Raw genomic sequence first — 26,099 nt, 5'->3', positions numbered from 1 at the left:
ATAGCATGAAAACAGAAAGAGAGTGAGAGAGATGCGGATAGAACATGCATAAAATTTAATAATTTAATAATAATAGTAATTGGGTTTTAGTGAATTAAATATTGCCATTTTCTTTAGCCTAATCGAAAGAGCTCATTTTTCTGAGTATTAGGTGATTTTATTGCGTTCCAAATCCTTTGTTTTGATGATTAAATAAACAAAACAGTTTTAATTTTCGTGGATAGAATGACAGTTCAATCGATAAAGTGACAGTTCACCCCGAACAAAAAAAAATCTCCATACAAACTTTAAATGCATTTTAAAAATAGTTCCCGGGCACCAAAAATGATGAAATTTTGGATTTCGACTAATTTTTGGACGGAGATTCCGAATATGCAATAATCTGGATACCCCTCCTCTCCTCTTCTCTCTTCTTGGCGTAACGTCCTCACTGGGACAAAGCCTGCTTCTCAGCTTAGTGTTCAATGAGCACTTCCACAGTTTTTAACTGAGAGCTTCCTCTGCCAATGACCATTTTGCATGTGTATATCGTGTGGCAGGCACGAAGATACTCTATGCCCAAGGAAGTCAAGGAAATTTTCTTTACGAAAAGATCCTGGACCGACCGGGAATCGAACCCGTCACCCTCAGCATGGTCATGCTGAATACCCGTGCGTTTACCGCCTCGGCTATCTGGATACCCCTAAAGAACCCAATTCCGGATATACTTTTAATTCTGAGTGTAACCGGTGGAATAAATACATAGAACAAAAATAACGATGATGAACCACTGGGCCACTGCCCTTCCGTCAGTACAAAGCAGGATTCTGCATCACTGACTCGACAAATGAAGCCGGTTGGTTTTTGGCATCACTGGCGTCTTTGCTTTGTGGTGGAAAAGAAATGAGCGACATCGAGAGATTGCCCATTTTTTGTTTTGTGCAGGAATATTTGTTTCTATTTCGTTGAACTTATTGCATTTTCATAGAATTCTTGTGAATAACATCAGGAAAACATGTGCAACCGCTAATGATAGTGTTTGGGAGCAAGTGAAATATCCGACGTTATCGTATATTTTGTGTGAACGGCAACGCCAGCAGAAAATGGAGATCGTAAAAGGTGATTCTTTTTTTTTTGTCATACAGTCGTCCAACGCAGATGAGGGTGTCAAATTATGATGTTATTATACGCGTTGAACGAATGGCTACTGCAAAAAGAATAAAATAAAGTTGCGAAATATGCAATAATAAACGCTTTTATCATAGAAATTGTGTTTTTGGAATCCATAATAGTCAATATTTATACAAAGTTTGGATTCGGAATAAATCAGGAGACGGCCTACAATAGTGGTTCTCAAACACGTCCCCTAATTGAATCTTGTACCTAAAGGAACGTCCATAAAATACGTCACGCATAATTCGACCATTTTCAACACCATCCTATGTCACACTTTTTGTATGGGACCTCTGAAATTTTTGTATGGGTTGTCACACTGCTGAAACCCCCCTCCCCCTCAAAGCGTGACATAATTTATGAACAATCTACATGGAGAACTAAAACTACCTATTTTTTGGGTTTATTTTACTCAAAACTAAGGTGAGGTCGCCATTCACCGCTCATTTTGAGACAATCATACAAAAACTATCAAATGTTAGTCAAGTATCGTAATCGTAGCAAAAATGAAACAACTTTCATTTCACCAAGTTTTTATATGGCTGTACCTGAAATCACGTTCATAAAAAATATTTCCCACACTGCGCTGCAGGGCAGCATAGGAAATGTTCAGGGAAAACTAGCGGGAGAAATATCCAACAGGTATGAAACAGTAAAACTCGTAAAAGTTTCCATTTTGAGAGCTACTCTAATCATTTTTTTTTTTGGAAAAGATGCAGCAAACAAATGCAAACAACTTCTCTGGAGACACTGTACGCCTAATATTAACTGTGTACTTCAGGCCTAAGGGAAGCAATGATAGGATTTTTCATGATTTAACTAAAATCAAATTTCAAGCATCATGCAACAATAATGGCAATATCGCAACCTGAATTTGTTGCGACAATTTGCCCAATGTGACATAGGTTTGTCCCAACTTGAACATAATAGGATAAAGATCGTTCAGCACGAGTTTTGAAATATTTAAGCCTTGCACTACGATTTTCGAGAAGTAGGGGTAGGCGAATGGGCACCCTCAATATTTTGAAATATGCGAACTTTTTGGAACTTTTAATGAATGGAGAATATAGTCCATTTGTCTAAAACGTAGTTTCAGGAAAGAAACATTCGAAATTAAAATTATACTTGATTTTACACGAAAAAGTTGCGTCCTCCGTTTTTTGTGCATGGAAATTATAATTTTCACACCATCTAAAATAAGATTTAGTGATTAATTTATTGCAGGTCGATTAAAACCTGATATTTCTAGAACACATGCAAGTAGTTTTGCTGTATCTACATGCTTAACATGTTTATATTTTCTTCTTTATTATATCAAAAATCAAGTTTGGAAATATCTTCTGCTGCTTTTTTGAAAGAAGCGGCAAGGGAAAAATATAACCTAAATTACAAATCAACCAAATTCTTGGATTTCAGCATATTTTCGGTTAAATGTTCACTATAGTAGACATAGGGTGAAACAAATTGGTCAAAAAACGACAGCAATGGAAAATAGTAGTTCTAGGTACAGCTGTACATGCCGACAAAAACGAAGCTTTATCCAGAACAGCCTGAATTTAAATTATCTGAACAAAAATGATCTACTTGGGGCTGTCCATAAACCACGTGGTCATTTTTTGAGACTTTTCAACCCCACCCCCCCCCCCCCCTCCCGTGACCACGTGGTTTATGGACAGCCCCCTTCGGCGTATTATTCATCCATAATAGTTATTTTGTAATGAAATGACTTTATATGTGTAAATAATGTATGAAATTCGTAAAAGTCTCATGGCCCCCATGGGGCAATGTCCATTCTGCCCCATATGAACGTGAACTAACATTTTTCATAACATTTTTTGAAGTGGATACATCTTTTTTCTTCGTGAGCATTCTTATGCAATACATGCTAAATAGACTTTAAAAGGATACATGTATCAAAAAACTAAACTTTTTTGACATCTTGCCAGGTAAAGTTAGCAAAAACCTTAGGGTGTCCATATTGCCCCGCCTACCCCTAACTTTAAGTTGGTAAACACTGCAACGCTGTTGAAGATCTATCGTCAAATAGTTTAGATTTTGGATTAGTAACAATCGATTATTCACGACTTCACGAGTTAAAAAGTACGCAACAAATTTAGCTTCTATTTTGTTACTAACCAAAATTTTCGAGATCATGTCAACCTATCTGTTATCAGTTGGGATAAAGAGTAATCGTGGCGCCTTCTTTGTTGCTTGTTTTGTGCCTCTTTGGCCTACAATTCCTTTCTCTGGTTTCTAGTCAATCTTTCGTTAATCTTGTCCGCGGATATCAAACACATATTTGAGGTTGTTTCTTTTTTTAATTCTATGATTCCCGTATTTTTTCACTATATTTCAACAGGACTTAGTACATCAGCTTCGTGTATCTGATCTGCAGCAACTACTTGGAGAAAACAATATCAGCCGAAGTGGGCGTAAAAGTGAACTGATTGAACGTGTGTTGATCTTAGTCCGACAAAATATTTCAGTTCTTAAGTACAAAGTACGAGACCTTCACAAAAAAGCGTATGTCACATCCATGCATTACCGTCTGTATGCTTTTATATCGGTTGTTTTATTTTTTATAGACAAGAAGAGACAGAACTGCTGAAACAAGCAGCAGAAACCCCGGTGATAACTACTCAGCCCATACAACAACCTCCACCGCCTGTTCTTCCACCTGAGCCGCCTGTAATCTCGCGCGTACCGTCGGGAATGTATCAACAACAGTATGCAAATGCAGTGCAGAATGATAACCGTGGCGGGCAGGTTCACGCAAACGGAATCGTTCCCATTCCATATCCAGAAGCAACCCCGAATCCGGGCTATCCAATACATCCGGATGTAAAGCTAAAGAAGCTGGCATTTTTCGATGTTCTGGCAACGTTGCTAAAGCCGGCAACACTTGTGCCGAGCAATACCACGCAGCGTATCCAGGAGGGCTCATTCTTCTTCCACTTGACTCCTCAGCAAGCAACTGATATCGCAACGAACAGGGATATCCGAAATGTTAACAAAATCGAACACACCATTCAGGTTCAGTTGCGGTTTTGCCTGCTGGAGACTTCGTGCGAGCAGGAAGACTATTTCCCCCCTAATATTGTTGTGAAGGTGAACAACAAACTGTGCCCGCTTCCGGTGAGTAACAGAATCAATCAACACATAAAAAAAATCGTTAACTTTTTATCGATTGATTTGCTTTGGAATAACTGAATCAGTCTCATAAGGCAGCATTCATTTATTACGTAACGCTAAAATCGACATTTTCTGACCCCCCCTCCCCCTCCGTAACGCTTTTTTGTATGAAAACCCTAAAATTTTTGTATGGGCCGTAACGCTCGGCCAGACTCCCCCCCTCCCCTTAGAGCGTTACGTAATTTGTGGACGGCGCCTAACGATCGTCTCATTTGTGTATTAGGTCAACTATAACTCGTCTTAAGGTGCGTGAATTAATATGACCCCTATCCCGCCCGTTACTTCATTTTGTATTTAAAAATCTGTTTTATTACCGTTAGTGTACCAGTAGCCGCTCATGACCCAATAGCCGCTCACTGTTGCAAAAATCAAGTTTTCACGCATAAATACACTCTATTCGTCGGTGATATTCTTGGACAACATGAATTATATGAGAGCAAAGACATTTTATGCAATGTTTACCGAAAAACATAAATTTAAAAAACAAAACAGTGGAATTTTTTGAGCGGCTATTGGACCCAAAAAAAGCTGTAGGCAATTTTATGTGTTCCAATAACCGCTCACACAAAAAAATACGTGAAAATCGAAAAATCTGTCGATTTTAGTACACAGTGTATTTAATCACTATTATACATTTCCACTGAACAGGAAAAAATAATTCTAAAAACATAGAGTGGCAATAATAAGTCACTTTTCCGCAAAAGTCTATTTAAAAGATGGCATACATTTGTTCGTGAGCGGAATTAGGACCACTTTGGTCTCACACAAATTGTAATAAAATCATACTTTTATGAAAATTTCTACAAAGTCTTGTTTTGTATTTGATTGTATTTAGATTAAACTAACATAAAATGCAAAAACATTATAAATTAGGTTACCAGTCATTTAACAGATGATGTTTTTCTGCAAAACTGACCTTAGATGAGCGGTATCTGGTACCCTGATGGTACTTGTGCTCAAAATGGTAGAACAAAATCTTATTTTTTAGGCATAAATTATAGTCCAAGGCTATTGGAACTTAAATCTGGGGTGGTGCTCTGAAGAATTGAAGAACATTTTTTCAATTTTCTTATGCTCATTTGATAACCTACAGAAACCACTTTCCAAACCATTTTAAAACAAATCTCGCGTTTAGTATCATACAGGCGTATCTACAATGATCGATTTCTCTTCATCGATTTTCTCTTCGGATTATTCCGGAAAATACGACCAATATTCGGATGATCTCTCGGTGTATTTTGGTGAAGGACGACTAGGACTAGCATCTGAAACAACAAAAACAACCAACAATGATTTGCAGGCCAAGTTTTGAGCCGAAGAGAAAATCGATGAAGAGAAATCGATCATTGTAGATACGCCCGTATGATACTGAGCGCGAGAAATCCATTACGATTCGAGACAAGATATTTTCTGAAAACTATGAATTTCAACGCCAGGAGAATTCTTGAATGGGATGCAAGCAATGCCCGCATAAACGATAACCATAAGATTTGCTTAACCACCCATTCGGGATACAGTTCGAACAGTATGTAGTATTGTTGAACCGTCTACATTACGGTCCGTTTATTGTGTTGGTTTATTAGGGTGATAACGTTGGGAAATAGCTCATTTTTTACACGCCATGAGCTCAGCGGTGCATACGTGCACCATTGATATTGTAACCAAATATCCGTTCTTTTCAACGCACGCAAATGAATATAGTAAATCTGTTAGAAAACTATTTTTATTCCATTCTATGAGGATAACTATGTCAATAATTAAGCCGTCTTTATTTTTTTTGTCGTAAACATAGATTTTCGTGGCAACTTTCTTTAACGGAAACATCGAATTTGTATGCGCATACTATGTAATGCCATAAGATAGAGAAAACATGTAAAATTATAATTTGCATTTCAAAACATTCAAAAAACTTTATTAGTTTCAGAGATAGGGAAGTGGAACCATCTCGGCAGGGGTCCTATTTTGGGCACTTTTCTGCTATAATTCAGCCAATTCTGAACCAATTGGCACAATTTTTGGAACGCAAAGCTGTGTACAAAATTTCAAGTCAATTGGTTTAGAATTATCTGAGTTATAGCGAAGAGTGCCCAAAATACCGGCTGCGCCCAAGTGGTTCGCTACCCTACAAGGGTTAAAAGTGATGATGCTCTACAGACACCATGGGCGGGGAAGGGATAATCATGAAATAGGTGTTGCTTGAAAAGAAAAAGCAACACGTATTTATGCATCGCTATAATTTCCACTGGAACCAGAAACGAGTTTACAGCACTACTACACAGTGTTGGTAAAAACTCAAATTCTCAAATCTCATGGTTGAGTAGCGCGATTCTTCACTCGCCAAACTCACCGCCGAAAAAATCATGCATGAGGTGACTCGTGATTTTACTCATTGCTTTATTTCTAGGTGTTCTTATTATTTACAACGAAGTTTTTAGGATTGTATGATAGAATAAGGCAAAATTATGCGTACAACTATAAAGAATGTCGTTTAAATTGATTTGGATTCGTTTTACAAGCGAACGAGATTTCGGCGCTTGACTCGTGAGAGCGAGATTTTGCATAAAAATCTCGCGCGTAAGAAAATGATTCAGAATCGCGCGCGAGTTTGCTCACGCAGGAACGGTTCATGAGCCAGCTTTGAGTGTGAGTTTACCAACACTGCTACTACAATCGTTAACGTTAACGTTAAGCACTCTGACATCCACATAACCTTGCGCAAACGCAGTAAACTCCACAGTCTGCTGTGGGCAAGCGTTTGCATTGTCATCTCGATTGCCACTTCCTTTCTAATGTGACGTGGCAGGCGCTATTTCCTTCTAAATATAGAACATCATTAACACTTAAAATTAAGATGCTAGTACATACACAGGGTAAAATATTTGATCATAATATAAATTAATTCTCAATAAATCAGGCCAATGGAAGTAGTTCACCTAGGGTGAATCAAACGTTGAATCCACTTTTTCTTTTCATTGAAGCTTACGGGATAATAAGTTGTTTTTGTCATTTCGTTCACCCAAGGGCGTTTCTCTATTAATGTCAACCAAAAGTTTATACCGATAATTCATTGTCAAATATTTGACCACACTGAGATACTGGTTAATCCAAAAAAAAATCTATTTGTTTCTTTCTGTAAGCGTAGCTGTCCTAGCGATGCTAGAGTAAGTGGTCAATAAAGCTGAAGCTCAAACTCTAGAAGTATACCACATAAAATTCTAGACATAATTTTCAAACACATTGCTCAAGCGCATGTACAACCAGTTGATTGTTTTTGAAGTTCTCAACTTAAACACTACACTACGTGCATAACCTATATCTTCTTTTTCCTAGAATCCTATCCCAACGAACAAGCCTGGAGTTGAACCAAAGCGTCCTCCACGACCTGTAAACATAACACCTAATGTGAAGCTCTCGCCTCTCGTTGCAAATCACATTGCGGTGTCCTGGTGCACCGAGTACAATAGAGGCTATGCGGCGGCATGTTATCTGGTTCGTAAACTAACTTCTTCTCAACTTCTGCAACGCATGAAGACAAAGGGAGTCAAACCGGCAGATTACACACGGGCTCTGAGTAAGTAAAGTATGCTTTTGAATGCGTTGAGTGTATCAGTCTTACTTTTTCGTCCTTCTTACAGTCAAAGAAAAGCTGAATGAAGATGCGGACTGTGAGATTGCAACAACAATGTTGAAAGTCTCTCTGGTTTGTCCGTTGGGAAAGATGCGCATGGCGACTCCTTGCAGGTATTTACAATCTAATTCCATAAACAGATCGTTACTTTTGATGTATTTTTTCATCTCTTGCAGATCATCGACATGCTCGCATTTGCAGTGCTTTGATGCGTCACTGTATCTGCAGATGAACGAGCGCAAGCCAACCTGGAACTGCCCGGTCTGCGATAAGGCGGCCATCTATGACAATCTTGTTATCGATGGGTACTGACATTTATAATGCCTCAAACCAACAAGTTCTAATTTCGCTTGTTTTTTTCCATAGATATTTCCAAGAAGTACTCGCATCTAACAAGTTGTCTAGCGAAGATAATGAAATTCAGCTACATAAAGATGGATCGTGGAGTACTCACGTTAAAAGCAACGATTCGTGCACTTTGGATACACCCAGCAAACCGGTTCAAAAAGTGGAGGTTGTTTCGGATGATATTGGTAAGTGTTTGGCTTATAACCTAACAGTCAGTCTTGTACCATTTTTAGAGACATTTCTGAAGAAAATTGATCGAATTTGATGATTGTGATTAATCAATTGAAGGATTGCTTAGAGCTCATAGTTACGAATATTTATAGATGTACACACCAAAAATCGATCGAGAGTTTTAGGAAAAATTTGCTGAATTTTGCCGAGCTGAAGGTTTCAGCACAAATTTTGCTGAAATTCAGCAAAATTTGCTGATTTGTTCAGTAAACCCCTGGCCAAGTTCGCAGGGGTTGACGGTATTAAAGTGAAGGAGTTTCATTTTGATTCTTGTAATGTAGTGTTCTTTAGTGAAACATATCACCTTTTAAACACTTTAATGCGCCTCCAACGGTTCATCACGAACCGGCTGCTGCAGATGGAGTATGGCTGATCATATGCATCAGACATGCTCGATAAACAGGAGGAACCGCCGGGGCTCAGTAGAGTCTATTCTCAAGCAATAGTTCCAAGTCGGTTGGATTTGAGAAGGTTTTGATGATCGTTACAAATCCTCATAAAAGTACTATAGGATTTGTGACAGGTTTTTTTTAACCTTTTACAGCCAGCTGACTTCAAAATGTTGTTTGGGCTCTATTTCCCACGTTTCTCGGTTGATTTTGATTAGTAATTCATTAATGTCATAGTCGCTTTTTCGAATTTTTAGAATGTTAGTTGGTCATATTTTCTTTAAATAAAGCAATTAAAATCGACCGAAGAATTAATAGTGGGAAGGAGATTTGCAGCACTTAATTGTGCTGATAGATTCGAAGCTAACGTGCGAACACTTAAACGCATTGTTGACGTCAATGCGTTCGACGTGACATTTTGGACAAAAACTGACTGCTTTTCATTAACTGAACAACGTTACTCGTGTATTTCTAGGCTACGCTTGAGAAAATGACATGGTTTATCTAGGTAGGACCGATAGGACAATTGAACGAATTTGAACATTTTTCATAGTATTTGTAGGAGGACGAATACATAATAGTTGACAAGCAATCTTTATTATTTTAAAATTTTATTGCAGTCAACTGACCAACTTGACGTATTTTTGTTTATCTCTTAGATGGCATTTTGACACCAACAGAAAAATATCAGAAGTTCAGTTGCATGTTTCTGTGGGTTTTGAACTGATGACAATTAAAGGACACAAGAAATGAACACAGAGAAGTAGAAAACGATTAGCGAAATCAAGAAAACAATTTGGCACAGGATCGACTATATTCTAACATACAGGGTTTGATTGATTCGATGAAAAAAAAAACAAACATACGACAACTGACTTAACGAGAAGTAAAACATATTGAACCATACCACAAAATCGAACAAGACGACAAATACAAACCGTGTGACCATAACACTACATAAGCAAATGCTGACTGACTGACCAATTGAAAACTTTCCAACCTTCTACCGTAACTTTCTGAGTCAGTAGGCAACAGTGTCTTAATGGATATCATTTTCCGCGTACGGCTGGCAAACTGCTTCTGAAAGATTACGTACTCTTTTCTATCTTCGGGTCTAGTGTAGAGGTTTCAACTCTATTCAGAGTGCAGCTAGAAACCTAGCAAAAAAAAAAAAAAAAAAAAAAGATTAACAATTATACTCTACTATTTTCAATCATTGCAACATTATACTAATATGTGCGGGCCGCCCATTTGCGGAGTTGTGCGGCCAATTATTCTCTTTCCATTCCAGAAACGACAGTTTTGAAGCAAGAAGTGTCCCAATGGCCAACACAAACGGGACTTGTCCGAAACACACAAGATAAGTACAACAATTTTATAATCAGGCGCCCAACTCTTTCTACGACTTTGCTAATAGATAATGCAATATGCATACTTCAATATCAATTATTTGTTTGTTTGCGCGTTTATTTATGACACTATTGAAGCATTCGTGTCGCCGCGGAATAGTTTACAATTTATCTTATTTACATTTTTCAATTCACTTTAAAGTATCTAACACTGCTTTTACAATTGTGTATGCAAACTTGTATCTTAATTATGTTCATTATTAATAGTAGTCGGATAAAACAAGTCTAGTGATTTTTTTTTTTTTTTTTTTTTTTTTTTTTTTTTTACCAAGGAATAGAAAGAGTTGGTGTCATAATCAATACAATACTTGAAACTGGAAACTCCTTATTTCCCCCTATGGGTTATAGGGAGGGGCGGGACATTCGAGCCTACTCATCAGTGGAAAGGACTTGATATGCTAATCGGTTTAGCATAGGGCAGATACAAGTCTACTGGTAGACGTATCGCCCAGCGAAACAACGCAGATTGGTCACGGCCCGGGGGTGCGTTGATTATAACAGAATAACAGAATTTGCTGATTTGTTCAGTAAACTCTGCTGATCACCAGTAACGTTTTGCTGAAATTCAGCAAACTTTGCTGAAAGTTCAGCAAAGTATTTTGCTGGACCCTTCAGCTCGGCAAAATTAAGCAAAATATTGCTGAAAGCGTTCGGTGTGTATCTTTATTGCATTTTTCAAACGTTTCTTTAAGAAACTACTGTTTTCTACAATCCCCTTACAAATATTTCTAGCATCCCCGATAGAATTCATCAGAAGAGTTCGTATAAAAATCTGCCCGAGCTCCCGTAGAATTTATAAAGCATTCATCTTTCTGACTACGTTCCCACTGGAACTTGGCCTGCCTCTATTCAACTTGGCCTGCCTCTATTCAACTTCTTTCTTTGCCTGCCATTGCATGGATTTGTATACACTACGAGAAATAAGTATAAAGGCAGAGCCGATTTCCATACAAAATAATCATGTTTAGTGATCAATATATCTTTTGCTAGCGATTCGATTGTTATGGAATTTCGGCTGCAACCTTAAAATAACTAAAATTTTGGCTAGTAATATAAATCATCATCCATGCAAACGTTTACATCGTGTGTGGTGGGATTTCGTCCGAGTGCCGGTGTCGTGTGCGTTTGCTTCGGTGGTACGATATTTTTTCTTTTCGAAAGTGATCATTTCGACGGCGGCGAACCCAGCGTGCATCAATGTGTGGTGGGATTCCGTCCGGGTGCCGGTGTCGCGCGCGTTTGCTTCGGTGGTTCGGTTTTTTCTCTTTCTTTTTTTCTATTCGGAAGAGTGAAAAGTGTTACCCAATTCTTATTTCCAATAAATCTCCGCAAATTTATGTTGAGGCAAACCTTATAAAATGCGTAATTGTTAGTGCAAACTAAAAAAAAACTCAAAAGAAAATTCCGAAATATTTCAAGCTTATTTTCTTAGGTAAATCTTGAGGAGATTCTTGAAGAATTCCAACGCTGATCTCTTGGAATTTTCCCAGAGGTTACTGCAGTAGTTCCTTCACTGAGTTTCGTCAGTATATATTCCAGAAATCAAACTGTGGAGTGGTCCCCAGCATTTCGATTTCAAGAAACTTTCACTCCATTCTTCCACGCATTTGTATCTATGACTTCCTTGAAAAAAACATCAGAGTTTCTTCAAAAAACTTCACTCAGATTCATTCTGGTTTTTTATTTCAAATATATGTATTCCTATGAATTTTCGAAAAGTTTCTTGTTCTAGAGGCTCAGTTGGAAATTTATCCAATTTATCTCTCTTTGTGCAATTTTATTTGTGGAATCTGACCGATGTCTATTATTCTAACATTTTTCTATCGATTTTGAAGAGATTTCGCTAGGAGTGGCTCTCAGCAATTCTCTATAAAAAAAATGAAAGAAACATATAGAGCAGGGCTGCCCAACCTTTTTAACATATTTCTCACATTTGCAATCGGTGCGTTCGCAAAAATAAACATACATGGAGTATTTTGACATCAAATTAAAGCTTTAGGTTATATCTGAGTCGTCCAAGTGAAAAAGTTTGAATTAGTTGACAAGTTTTAGCTACCTGTGCCGTTGAACACATAAAACAGTCCTGCCCGCGGGCCGGAAAATTTTTTCGACTAAACTGTCACGGTTGATAAGTACCGTGGGGTGCCCTAATTTCGCGCGGGTCCAAATTTTGCTCACTGATAATATTAAGAGATCATAATCATAGAACTAATTGTTAAATTGTCCAAATAACACTATAGATAGTATGGCTAAAGTGAACTGTAGACAATTGCACAATTAGTTTTATAATGATCTCTAAATAGTATCAATGAGCAAAATTTGGACCCGCGCGAAATTAGGGCACCCCACGGTAGATAAATAATTTATATTTCGACCCAGGCATACATTAGCCCTAGTATCAGGCTTTATTTTGATGCCAAAAGTTTCAATATCTGACCAACTTTGCGATCGTACGGACCAAACATGTAGTTATGAACCAAGCGAAAAAGGTTGGTCCCTGCTGTAAATCAAATTCAACGTAAATTAATTTTCATACTCGCGCACAAATGGCGTGCATTTATTATCAGAATCGCGCGCGATTGCATATAGTTGTCGTACTAGATAATATTCCATTCTCTTCTCTGTTAAATCGTTTCTTTGTTTGAAGATGTTATATACCCAATAATATTATGTACATAACAATTTTATACTTTTACAGAGATAATCACAACGGACCCTCCAAAATCCAGTATCAATCAAGCCAGCGTTATTTCCAGTAGTGAACCTTCTTCGACTACAGCTCCATCCAGTGACACGGTACTAAAGATAAAATAAAGATAAAATTACAGGTTTATTGATCGGATTTTTTGTACAGGTGGATCTAACGCTCAGCGATTCCGACGATGATCTCCCGTTGAAGCGCAAAACAGTAACACGTACTGCTGCAGGTCCAGGGCAGGGTGGCACCAATGTAACCACCTCGAGTGCTACCACTGCCGCTAGTGCAACAAGTTCTGCTATGACTGTTGCTACAGCTACTGCTTCGGCGGTATCTAAACCAAAAATGAATGGTAGGTCCAATGGGAAAAGAACTCATACAATGACTGACTCTAGACCAGACTCGACTACCGACAACGGAATTAGACGAAAAAGTGTTCGAGTACAAAGCTCACAAAATGGAAAGTCGCGATAATTTGTGAGAAATTTTGTTTTAAGATGCGATAATCAGGCGAATTGAAATGCCATTTATTTTTTAGGTATTCGCTTAGGGTAACACAAATTATGAAATTGACCATACTTGGTCTCACTGCGAACATATTTGGTCACATTTGGTATTTATGATTAAGTCTGATTTGGCATGAACAGACGCCTAATTATCGTCTTTTTAACTGTTGTTTGACACAAGACAAATTCATCACCCTACTTGTTTAAAAAAAATGCCAACTCCATTTCGCACGATTGGTTGTGTATTATGAGTATTTATTTATATTTTGATTTGTTCATAAGCTCAAACATGTTAACTAATGATGCATTCGATCAAAAATAATCAAAAACATATCTGTTTTTCTTTCTATTTTATTCACGCAATACACGGGCTAATCTTAAATGCTGTACTTTGGTTGCCCTCGTACGTTGTTTAAAATCTGAAGATGTAGTTCTTGAAAACTCTGATATTGTCAGCGAAGAAATGATGGATAGTGAAACAAATTGAATGTGTAGATTTCCCTGCAGCATAATTGAATCAATCGGAATATTGTTTTTGCCAAAAGCATTTTTGAAATGCTTTGCACTCATTCTAACGGCTCTATGATCGCATATCAGTCACGTTTGCTATTACTATTCACTAACGTCACCTTGCTCCCATTTGGTTTATTGCTATTCGGCATAGTCATTTGGCATAAGGTCGTTTGGCATACCGGTTATTTAGTATACTGGATATTAGGCATTATCGAAATGCGTATTTTTTATGTCGCAACAGTTCGTTATACCAAATAACCATATGCCAAATGACACAAACCATTTTTACATCTTTTTTTATTCTTTCTCACATGAAACATGATTCATGCGATAAACATTTTAAAGGGTCATTTGTCATAGGGACGTTTCCATGAGATCACTTGAAATATTAGAGAACAGTTGGCATAAAAAGATGCATTTCGAAAAATAATCATTCTATTGCCTGATTTACAAATATTATCAAAGACAGTTGAATATTGATGAGTATAATAATTTATGAAAATTAAATTCAACTACACTTAGGCCGTTCGTAATGCTGTTTTATTTTGTATGGCGAGTTTTAAAAATTTTAAAACTCGCCATACAAAATAAACAGCATTGCGAACGGTCTTAGTTTTATGCCAAACGATATTATGCCTAGTGACCATTATGCCAAACGGGGTAGACACCTGATCTTTATTTTCACATACACATTCATCACAATACTCAAGGTGCTCGTACACTCTTTGCTCAGACGTCAACTATTTGACCACTTTTGACAAATAAATTTTGACAAGTTGTTTGGCCCTATTTTTCCCTATTCATTTTTCGAAAGTGACAAATATTTTTGTTTGCCCAGTACACCTTGATCAAAATTTAACTGCCAGAAGTGGTCAAATATTTGGCATTGGTCAAATAGTAAAATATTAGCTTAATACGCAAATCGGCGACATTAGCATGTTTTCTCTTGTTTTCCTTAACCTTCCTAGCGCATTGAATGTCGCAGCCTGTGTTCAGTTGGCAACACAAAATTACCCCAATGAATGCTAAAAATTGCTGCAAACGAGAATCTTATTCGCTGACTTGGAATGATGGCACTCTGTCAAAATACTGTCGAACCAATGCTAAACACATTGGAAACTTTAATAGCATTATACATTCATAGTTTTCAAATTGTTTCACTATTAGTTTTAAACTGTTGAACGAAAATTGTTTGGGGAGAAGTCAATTGTCAATTTATGTAAAAGGCAAGAAATTGTAAGACAGTCGGTTACAACAAATTTACTACTGAATTCAAGTATGTGACGTGAATCATTTTATTACAGAGAAATTGATAGCACTGATCGACAGAGTCGAAAAAATGAGTTAAGAAAACGTTTGAAGTAGACGAATTTGATGGACCTAGTCGATATGTTGGCGAAGTTTTAGAAATCATTCAACAATTTATTTTCAAGAATGTCCATTGTAGAAGCAATCGCACCTTTAAGTTTCAGACAAGTTGCAACAAATGGATATGTTCCTAATGTCTACCTCACTGATTTGTTTATCTCGTTCCACCGCCGATCAGTGCCATTGTTATCACAGCGACACCAATCCACTGTTTGCCAATGTACCTGCTACTCGTTTTTTTTACACAAATACGTTCCACAATCGAGTTCACTCGTTAGACGGGAATTTGTCTAAATTGTAACAATGACCAGCCAAAGTTATAAATCGATAATTGTCCATAATTTATAGGTAAATAATGCATTCACGGTGATTTGCGAATTGAAGTTATTTTTTTTTTAATTTGCTTTGGATCGTTCAGAAACTATAAATGGAAGATGGCAGTATTGCTCTCGTAATTGTTTCTTGTTCTTTCTTATCATACCCTCGATAACATTTACGGACTGCGATCGGATAATCAGTTGAACATTAGGTTTAAGTGGAATTACCCTCAGTGTACCAGTAGTCGCTCACGAGCTTTGAAATGAAGTTTATTGGCAAAACTACAATCTTTATTGCACATGCAAGCCGAATAATACCCAGGTGAAGAGGATTGGACGTATTTATGCCAAAAAAACATAATTATGACGGTAAGCATCTACTGGCTTGGCACATTGACGGTACTTTCGAGAACACTAGTTCTGAACCGAATTTATCCGAAAACTCGCTTATCATCAACTCTGTAGACTGCCGTGAATCGCATATCAGTCCCATCTTTGCTGGATTTCCTATGCAAATGGGACAGATATGTGATTCACGGCAGTAGAGTCCCAAATTGAGAACAAGCAATCCTTATGCAAATAGTGGAATGGGTTCGAAGATAAGACTCAATGTCTACAAAATTCTCTATGACTGGTAGCTTTAAAAACATGCATAGAATGCAAACATCTTATTATAGAAAGGAGAGTATGATTTGTTGGGGTATGGTAGACACAGGCTTTAAAGGATGCTGTAAATGTAATTAAAAAAGAACGATCCTGTAAATATGATGATAACTCCGACGGTTAAGTTCAACATGAAAGACTTATTTATTCTAACTAAGTGAAATAGGCATGGAATTAAAAATCAGATGTTCTAATAACAAATTATACATATTTCGAGGTATAAATATTCATTTAAAATAAATTTTGTTTACTTTTTGATTCAAATTTCACTTTTATCATACATTAAGAAGTATGCGGTAAATCCACAAACAACATGAACAATTCGACAATAATTTTTCATAAGGGCCTAACTGATTTGATCGATTTCTCTTCGTCGACTCTCTTTTTCGCAAATAACTTGATCAAAACAAACAAAATCATTATTCTTTTTGTTTCTATAGCAACATGCAGTCGTCTTCTTCACATTTCAACCAAAAAATCTTTGGAAAACTCAATACACATTCTGTGATAACACAAAGAGAGGATCGATGAAGAGAACTCGAAAATGTCAGTTAGGCCCAAATGAAAAATCAGTGTCGAATTGTGACTTATATTTTCTTAAAATCTGCATCTGAAAAAAAACTTGATCAACTATTAGTTATTTTATAGGAATTCTTAGTTTTTTCAACATATTTATACCTCGGAATGTCGCCTTTTTTAATTGTGGTGTATGCAGCGTCATATCAGTTGATGAAAAATTGTCATCAGTTGGTTTTGGACGTGAAAGGGACAGGATGTAGAGAATAATTAGGCGAGGAAATAATTGAACTGGTATACAGAAATCATTTCAAATTCCAAAACAAAACCATTAACCAAACAAGTAAAAATAACATGCTAACTATCACTATGTTAATTTGTCCAAAAGTGAATATATTATTCAACTTATAAGAAAACTAACAAACTGTAGTTTTACTAGTCTAGAGATATCCGACTTACTAAGAAACGGTCTCAAACATACACAAGTTCGATAAAACGCCAGCATTGTTATTCATCCACTAAAAAGCATTTTCTCCATCAAGGTCTCGTGTGGTATGATGTATTCATTTGAAATGGTTTCTTATTGGTCATTTATTTCTTCTTTGTTCAACCTTCTCGTTTTGTTACATTTTTGGTTTTGGTATGATGATGTCCACATTAGGGTTTTATTCTCAAATTACATAACACTGGGTAGGCTATTTTGACACCCTCTTACAACCTCGTAACGCTTTTTGTATGAACCGCAGTTGCAATTTCCCACTAAATAGCTAGAGCCAGAGTGCATTCATCATCGACTACTCTTATTCATTGATTGCAGATCGCTTTGGTATAAGCACACACTACACCCGATTCTTTTTTTTTTGCACGGGTCTGGTTTTTGCCAGTCACTCATTTTTTAACCGATTCTCATGAAATTTTGTACACTGATAGTAGTGTACTAACCGTACCTACATGTGTACAAAATTTCATGAAAATCGATTAAAAATTGACTGAGTTATAGCGAAACCAGATCCGTGCAAAAAAGAATCGGGTGTACTCTTAGCGTTGATAAGGACCAAAATACTCTCGTGCAGCTCCACTAGTGGGTTAGTGCAATTCTCCGCAAAAACAAATTTTCTTATTTGAATTCAATTATGTACAGTGATATCACCTAATTCAAATCACCTAATTCAAATCACCTTTATGGGCTATTTATTTGACGTCTAAAATCAGCTAATTTTGGGGGTTTTTGACAGTTCTCCTAAGAAACTGACAATTGGCTTCTTTAGTGGTGTTGAGATAATTCCATAGAGCTTGCTGACGTTTATTCATCTTTCTCTTTCAAACATGCAGGCGGAATAGGATTTGTTGTCATCAGAAAAGGTTTCCCGATGAAAACAAATCCTATCGCGCCTGCATGCTTGAAAGAGAGAGGTGAATAAACGTCAGCAAGCTCTATATTCTGAATCTGCATGCCAAACTGAGCCGAAATCCAAATTTTGAGCCCGGGAACCTATTTAAAAATCAATTTCAAATTTGCATGGGAGCGATTTGTCGAATCACCCCTCGTCGCATTTTGTACTTAGCGAAGCTGTCAAGCAGTTGCCCAGCTGTCAAAAGGTGATTTTAAAAAAATCTCTTTGAAATAGATTTTAGATACCAAAATAAAATTCTAAAAATCTGGAAAAAATCAGAAAAAGGTGCTCTTTTGTTTAAACATAAAAAATCATTGAATTTTTCTTAATTTAAAAATTCAATTCAGCGTTTGCGCCTTTGTTCGGCAGTTGTAAACAGTGGCATACACGGACCTGCTACCTGAAAAGGCCTATTCGATTCTTACTTCCGTTCATACATACGCGCCAACTTGTTACGGCAAAGCCTCTCAAAATCAATGAAATTTTGGAAAACATTTACACAGTTTATTTTGTTCAGGCATATTCACGTGAGCTGAAAAAAAATAATATTGTACAATTTTGAAGAGCTCACCTCGGAGTGTGGGTTCGATTCTCGCTCCAGTCGGTGGAAACTTTTCGTCAAACGAAAAATTCATCACTGGGCCATTGGGTGCTCTGTGTGTTGTCCGTTGTCTAGTGTAAGCAATGTGTCAGCCTGGAATCCATAAAACGTGTGACTTTGAAGCTGTGATTTCGGAACACGCTTCCCGTGGGGCCGTGGTTGGCCAGAAACACTTGAAGGTGTTCTAGCCTCAGCAATGTGTGTTTCAATATGGTATACGAACATGCACTCGATGATGTGATTTGTCCAACTAATGGCGTCAAAGTATAGCCTACGATATATCGAAAAACTTTGCCGAAGACCGCAAAGTGATCCGACACTTGTGAAAAAAAATTTCCGCTTGGTAAATTAGGTCAAAATTTGAGATTTTATTATTGATGTTATTCCTGTACATGTTATATGTTAAGCACCACCTGTAGTGTCGGGCGGGGCAAGATGGGTCACCTAAGGATGGATCATCATAACTTTGTAAATACAAATCGTATTGGTTTGTATTCGTCCTCTACTCTTCAATACACTAATTAGCTATGCTAAAAGGCGATGAAAAGTTCATTAAATACAAAATATGATGTTAAACCAGCAGCTTTAAAAAGTAACCGATTTAGTGCCGTGAAAAAAGTGCGGAGCAAGATGGGTAACCTTTTAAGTAATTCCCATTTTCTTAACGAAAAACGACAAAATATAAGAATTAACACCGCTAGCCATGATGGTCTCCAATAGCGGAAGGTCCGAAAGAGCTTGAAACTATTGAGAAATCATCATGTCTACAGGTCGTAAGCCCTGATAAAGTGTGGAACGTTTTGATGGCTGTGATCCCTGACCATCATGTCAAAACCCAGGGATACCCAAGTGACCATACTGTTAGGGTGTAGGGGTTGCATGTGTGAGGCGCATATATTGACAGGCATTGCTATGGACCGTTAGGGCTGAGTAGGGTCGAAGAATGGATCTACGATTGCTGAATTATACTGAAAAACTCGTGATTCAGCAGTGGTGGCACCGCTTTCCGCTTTTGTTCGGCCTTGGTGGTTTGTGTGGGGTGGTGCGTGTCGGTGTGTGTGTGCTTTGTGCGTGTGGTGCTTACGGCTTCAGCAGGGTGGTTACTTGGGTAGTGTGGGATAATTGGGTTTGGGACTGAGGGGGTCGTCGTTGATAAGGCCGACATCATTGAGTGCTCAGTGTTGGCGGTTGTATTGGTGACGATTTCTTCAGCCTTAAGATCTCATTTATACCACGCACAGATTTTTGGGAAGAGGGAGTACTTTGTAATGCAAGAGAGGGACTTAAACTCTGCGTTACGGGTTGGGCGAGGTCATGCAGATAGACTCAACCCAGGTGACCGTGCGGCTCGGACAGTGATGCATGAATGAGTGCGGTGTGGGTGAGGTGCGCTGCCCTGTGGGTGCAGTTGAGTCCGGGTTGGAGTGGAAAGAGACCCTTCTCTACTCTAGGTCGGGTTCGGTTGTACGGGCGTGGTAGTGTTTGTCTTATTTGTGCCGTGTTGTGCGTGATTTGCGGCTCGAGCTGTGTGGTTACTTGGGAAGTATTGTGCTCTGTAATCTAGATTTTGGTTTTAAGGTGAAGCTAAGGCTGGGCTGTGCCTCGGATTTGTTGGGCGCAGGTCGGGAGAGCTGGTGGCAGTTTGTGCTGGGGGGTTTACTCGATTGGTTATTCACTGATGGTGGCCAGTCGATCGACTTATCGGCGCTGCCTGTCATTTGGTTCTTGGGGTTTGTGCTCTCGAGGTTCGGGGCGTTGCTTCGTTGTATCTTCGCTTTAATACTAATATTCCTTGTTTGATTTAACTGACTGTTTTCTACAGGCGTTTAACTCATTCTATTTCATAGATTGCCAAATTTAAGGGTAATGGTTCAATAGGGTGTTAGCTATCAGAGTGGATTAGAACGAGTTGGCGCCTACAATACACCAACACTGACACACACACTCCAATACTTACACGCACACATGCACCTACAACTAGCTGTAAAAGACCAGTGGGCGGGACAATGGTGCCTACCCAACAGTTGTAGGTGGGGTGTTTGGCTTAGCTACATGACTTGGTCCGGCAAGCCCATAAACATCAATTGGTAGACGTATTGCCTAGTGAAAAGACAACGCAGATGGGCGAAAGCCAGGGGATGCGTTGATAATAGCAGAATAGCAGAATAGCAGAACTTCACGCAACTGTTTACTAATGCTGCTGGGCCGGAGGATATGAGCGGCCCACCTTGTATTTCTATTACATTTCACCAGACGAACTACACTTGAAGACGACAACGAGTGAGGAGGCCAAACCGATAAATGGATGATTGATAGTGATGACCAACGATCGCATCAACCCACCGTTGAGGACATCATGCTGGAATCGTCGCCCATGTCACATGAGTATCCTAACAAATTTTAATGACCCTCTCTTTCCCACGGTTGCTCCGGAGCTACATTGATTCATTAAAGACAAGCCAGTTTAATACTACACAATGGCATGTGAACATAAATAATTAAATAGCAACAACAATTGAATTCTCAACAATTAAGAACGGTAACGGTAGAATCTTCCATGAACAATGAAACTAAGTTTACTATCAATTAATCTGCTTTAAAGCTAATTTCAATTAGATTGACTCAAATTTACACCAAGAATAGCAATCTTTGTTCAATCAATAATCATACCAGTCGTGGGAAGGAAAAGGGTAAACTAACTAACATTAATCAGCCTTCTTTTACAGCCGCAAGAGATCATCCACAATCGAGCTAGTTCCCCTAACTCTCACTTCCTCCTTCCATCGGTAGTAATATTAATAATTGCGAGAATTCACATATCTTGTCCGTCCCATAGTTTCACATAACTGATTAGTGGATGACCTCTTGGCGAACCGCATCTGCTGTTTCTAATCCGGCATTAATTAACTACGTCACAATTCGCTAATTTAATTCTTTTTACAATTACAAGTTGGCTAACGAGCGTTTTAGCGGAATTAGATAATAACTACTAGACAATTCAACTTAAGTTTACAAAAGCTTCTAAACTAGTAAGAAGAGCTAAGTCCTATTAGTTCTAGTAATACAAGCTCGGTACTAGTACTGGTACTACTGCTCGGCTTGTAAATAACTAGGTTCTCTGAAAAGTAATCATAACTAGACTTTGTTACCATAATTGCATTGCAGAACGTCATTGATCTAGAAACAGCAGTGCGCAACGGATCTATTGTCTTACCAAAATGAAACACACACCGTCCCTTAAGGATCGGACACTGGTGCCGTAGGTGAAGGTCTAGACGGCTAGACCAACGGTATTAGAAACTCACTTTTTATTAAGTCCAGAGTTTGTAACATCGTCGTGTTTCATCTAGTAGACGTATCGCTCAGCGGAGGGGAAAGCGCAGATAGGCAAAGGGGCCAGAGGATGCGTTGAGATTACAGAATTACAGAATTACAGAAAAACGACAAAATATAAGAATTGTTCCGTATTCATATATGCTCCATATCCATACTGAGTGATCAAGAGCTACTAGTAAACATTTTACAAATTTATTTAGAAAGTAGAAAGCTTTATGATTTTAGTGGTCCTAAGATGACTTGAAAATCGAAGTTTTCACTAAAAAATTATCTTAATTTTATATTATAATTTCAGGCGTTCATTCCGCTTGATTGAAGTGAGTTATGAGATAGTATTGTAATAAAAAATAAATAACTTTTAAATGCATAAGAAAAACGGCTAAAAATAATTTAATTTTTTATTTCCAATGAGAGTGAATAAATTTTCAATCAATACTCTAAACTTTTGTATATTCATGCTGGTCACCTAACAAAATTATTATCATAACCAAAACATGAGTAATGCGCCCGAAAGTGGCAATGACCCATCTTGCCCCGCCCCACCTTACGTTATAACTTTTTTCACAAGTGTCGGATCGCTTTGCGCTCTTCGGCAAAGTTTTTCGGCATATCCTAGGCTTTACTTAAACCCTTCAACGTTATTAGTTAGATAGTTTTAGACAAAAAAAAAATCAGTTTAGGAGGAAAATGCAAAATGCACGTTTTCTCATACTAAATTCCATACAAATTTCAATCGCAATGCGGAATACGGCGACTCAACCAATCGCTCGCAAATTTTGCACAGTTCTTTTGGACGTCAAAAGGAATCGAAAAAGCTTTGTTCAAAAAAATCGACTTTTTTGACCCGGTCTAATATAAAGTCTGGCGAATAGAAAATCCTAAGAACTGGCAACTGGATTAGTTACTGTTGACACTAGGAAAAGTTCAAACTTTCGATTGACTTTGTGTTTTCAGAACATAAATGTATTATCTTTACGGATACGATACTCCCCTCGTATTCAAGCACGCTCTAAATGTCATCTAAGTGTCATCAGATGGTTCTGTAAAATGAGAGCTGCGTTTTTGATGCCTAAATCCATCCGTATTTACTAGTCGGATCGATCAAGGCGGATAATATTGAAATCGGGGAAAAGTAAAGTTGCATCAGGTGTTGGCGACACCGCTCGGTACCAACTCGTTTTCACTATCATTGTTTTTGGTATCTCGCTTTATGGTACCCACTTTCTGGTTAACCAGCTGGTAAGGGCCTGTCCATAAACTACGTAGACTCTTATGGGGGGACGGGGGGTCTAGCCAAAGTCTACGCTCCATACAAATTTCGAAAATTTTGTATGAACAAAAGTCTACGAGGGGGGAGGGGGGGTCTGAGATGGCCGAAAAAAAGTCTACGTAGTTTATGGACAGCGCCTAATCAATCGATCAACTTTTCGGTGCAAATCATTGCTTGGTTCTTCAGATTCGTGCTATTGAAAATTCGAGTTGTGGCTTCATCATATCTTCACCTTAAATGTACACATTCATTTCGCTTAATTTACTGGATTTGAGGACAAAATGCTTAAGCTACTCTTCTAGGTCCCACATACCATGGCAAATTATTAGGCATTAAGGACAAACGTCTTGAAATCCCGCTTCAAGCGTACATCAGAACTTCAGACGCACACATCTCAAGAAGCAAGATTCAAACAACAGTGCATTTTATTATTCTGCTCTTGTTCATTTGTAATAAGCTTAACCCTTTCAGGGCGGTTGGGTCATTTGCACCTCGCTGACGCGTTCTACAGCGGCGAGGTTGGTGAAAAAAATCGTCCCGAAGGAATTAAAATAAGAAGATCAGATGCGCTGGTTTTGTTTACGAAGAGATTTGTGCTCTCGAAATCGTGAGTAGGTAACAAGTCAGTCCTTAAATTGTTGAAATAAATTAAACGTACCTACCTAAACAAATAGTCTGCACAATTCAAAATCCATTGAGTAAACCCGTGTCTCATTTCAATCCAGAGGTAGAGTTTTTGATTCAGAATTATATCAAAATAAATAAAATGTTTTGATTAGAAACATCCATAAATCACGTGGCCTTTTTAGGGATCAATAGTAAACCAAATATCACTAATGACACTGTTGAATGGGAAAGACCACATGGTTTGTGGATAAATCCTAAGCAAGCTTTCAGTAAAATTTACTGTACCTTTTATTGCAGAAGATGCATCGCAATCTGTAATATCTCTAGATTCTCCGTCTCCACCATCGACGCCAAACCCACCAGCGTACAATAGCGGGGTTTCAGCGATGTCAAATAGTAAGTGAGATTTCAGCTGTATGCAATGTATTATTTTTTGGTTTTATTATTTTATTTATCTATTCCATTACTTTTAAGACCTTGAATTATTATTCAATAATTTATGAACACAAATACACATACAGATGTTTCATCTACCACTGCTAGTACGCCAACCATTCCATACCAGTTGCCGATAAGTCCACTAGAACAAGCTAGCAATTTACCACTCAATCCACTTGCACTTAACAGGTAAGTTCATGAAATACTATTCTGGAAATTGTTCATAACACGGGTTATCCATAGCCACTCATAAACATCTGGAGGGGTTTGGCATGCCATCGTTATTAATCATCGTTAGGACCAAATGTTAACTGATCGCAAATACTCTAGTTTCTATGATTATTTTTCCAAGATATGAACCAGCTGCGGAAGATTTGCAATCTTACATATACAATCGGCTAATTAACGATGCGCAAGAACTTTCCTACCTAACCAGTCAATGGAGTATGCAAGGTTTTATACACGGTGCAACAAATGGCGACGATATGCACAATTTGCAGCGGTAGAGTAGCGCATGAGAGTGGACAAAATTTTGCTGCACCATCAGCTCTACATATTTTACGTGTAGAACAAGGAGCGTACATTACAATAGTTTTACATTAGTTGCGTAAGCATAAGATGAAACAATAGTTTTTTTTTCATAAACGAAATGGAACGCTATTTGCATTTTGTATATGGCACTTATCATGTACACATTAAGTTATTAAACTCGTATATTTGGAGTGTTTACATGAATGAAAATATTTAAACGAGTTTTCAGAATGATTATATACAAATCAACTGTAATAAAGGCAACAAATATATATAAAAGGGTTCACATAACATTTTTCAGATATCACAGTCCAAATAACTTTTTATGATTTCGGGCCCAAGGTGGCCGAACTCGCGAACGCGAATACTTGGCGCGAAATCACAATAATTAGTCGCGGATATTTTAGATAATTAAAACGCGCGTCGTTTCTATAAAACACATTAAAAACGACATCTTTATTCTACTGACTATCAACAAGTAAACAATATACATGAAAAGACAAACATGAATGAAAAGCACATACAGGAACGACGGCATCATAGTGTGGTAGCTCACGCTGCCAACTCGAGCTCAGCGGCGTGCTTGGTAGGGGCACTCCGCATATTCCATTGCACTCCAACATCCCCCTCCTTCAATACAGGCGGTACGGATCGAACCAACGCGGCGGCCTTCGGGTTCTTGAAGAACGGCGTGGCAGTACCTGTGTGGGAGTTGCAGGTCCACTGCTGGCTGAAGCAAAATCTGGGGATGCTTCGGATGATGACCTGGATGACGACACTGGTGAAGACGAACCTGAGCTACGAACTGACGAATGGAAACTTGCTTGATGTTCAGGTTGTTGAGCCGGTTCAACTTCACGAGGCACAGAAGAACTTTGCGGTGGCATCGTAAGCTGCTCTGGTGTCGATGCTACCGGAATCAACGAAGGCTTCTGTAGGTTACAAGAGTCAAGCAGAATCTCCAACGGTAGC

The 26,099-nt window shown here is 38.1% G+C and overlaps 1 protein-coding gene and 1 long non-coding RNA gene across 7 annotated transcripts in view; both read left to right on the top strand.

The window, feature by feature from the left end:
• LOC109414469 (E3 SUMO-protein ligase PIAS3) overlaps positions 1–25,406 on the top strand; it is a 43,135-nt gene extending 17,729 nt beyond the window's left edge. Inside the window, exons 1-12 of one of the 6 annotated variants that reach the window (XM_019688308.4) lie at positions 852–1,098; positions 3,512–3,675; positions 3,738–4,287; positions 7,675–7,915; positions 7,980–8,085; positions 8,149–8,277; positions 8,339–8,505; positions 13,048–13,145; positions 13,204–13,399; positions 24,456–24,554; positions 24,680–24,785; positions 24,949–25,406. In XM_019688308.4, the coding sequence (XP_019543853.1) occupies positions 3,865–4,287; positions 7,675–7,915; positions 7,980–8,085; positions 8,149–8,277; positions 8,339–8,505; positions 13,048–13,145; positions 13,204–13,399; positions 24,456–24,554; positions 24,680–24,785; positions 24,949–25,102 (1,719 nt within the window). In that variant the 5' untranslated portion in view covers positions 852–1,098; positions 3,512–3,675; positions 3,738–3,864 and the 3' untranslated portion in view covers positions 25,103–25,406. Of the gene's footprint in view, positions 1–851; positions 1,099–3,511; positions 3,676–3,737; positions 4,288–7,674; positions 7,916–7,979; positions 8,086–8,148; positions 8,278–8,338; positions 8,506–13,047; positions 13,146–13,203; positions 13,400–13,978; positions 14,575–24,455; positions 24,555–24,632; positions 24,786–24,839 lie in introns of those variants that run through there. The other 5 variants (XM_029872307.2, XM_029872308.2, XM_029872309.2 and 2 more) reach the window with 5 other exon arrangements.
• LOC134288035 (uncharacterized) lies at positions 14,680–17,354 on the top strand. Its single transcript, XR_009997716.1, has 2 exons — positions 14,680–16,212; positions 16,294–17,354. It is a non-coding gene; the product is annotated as an uncharacterized LOC134288035 (long non-coding RNA).
• Positions 25,407–26,099: the final 693 nt, after the last annotated feature.

Source organism: Aedes albopictus, chromosome 2 (assembly GCF_035046485.1).
Source record: "Aedes albopictus strain Foshan chromosome 2, AalbF5, whole genome shotgun sequence".
Lineage (NCBI taxonomy): Eukaryota > Metazoa > Arthropoda > Insecta > Diptera > Culicidae > Aedes > Aedes albopictus.
The sequence above is the reverse complement of the archived record's forward strand: the minus strand, read 5'-3'. Positions and strand labels throughout refer to the sequence as shown.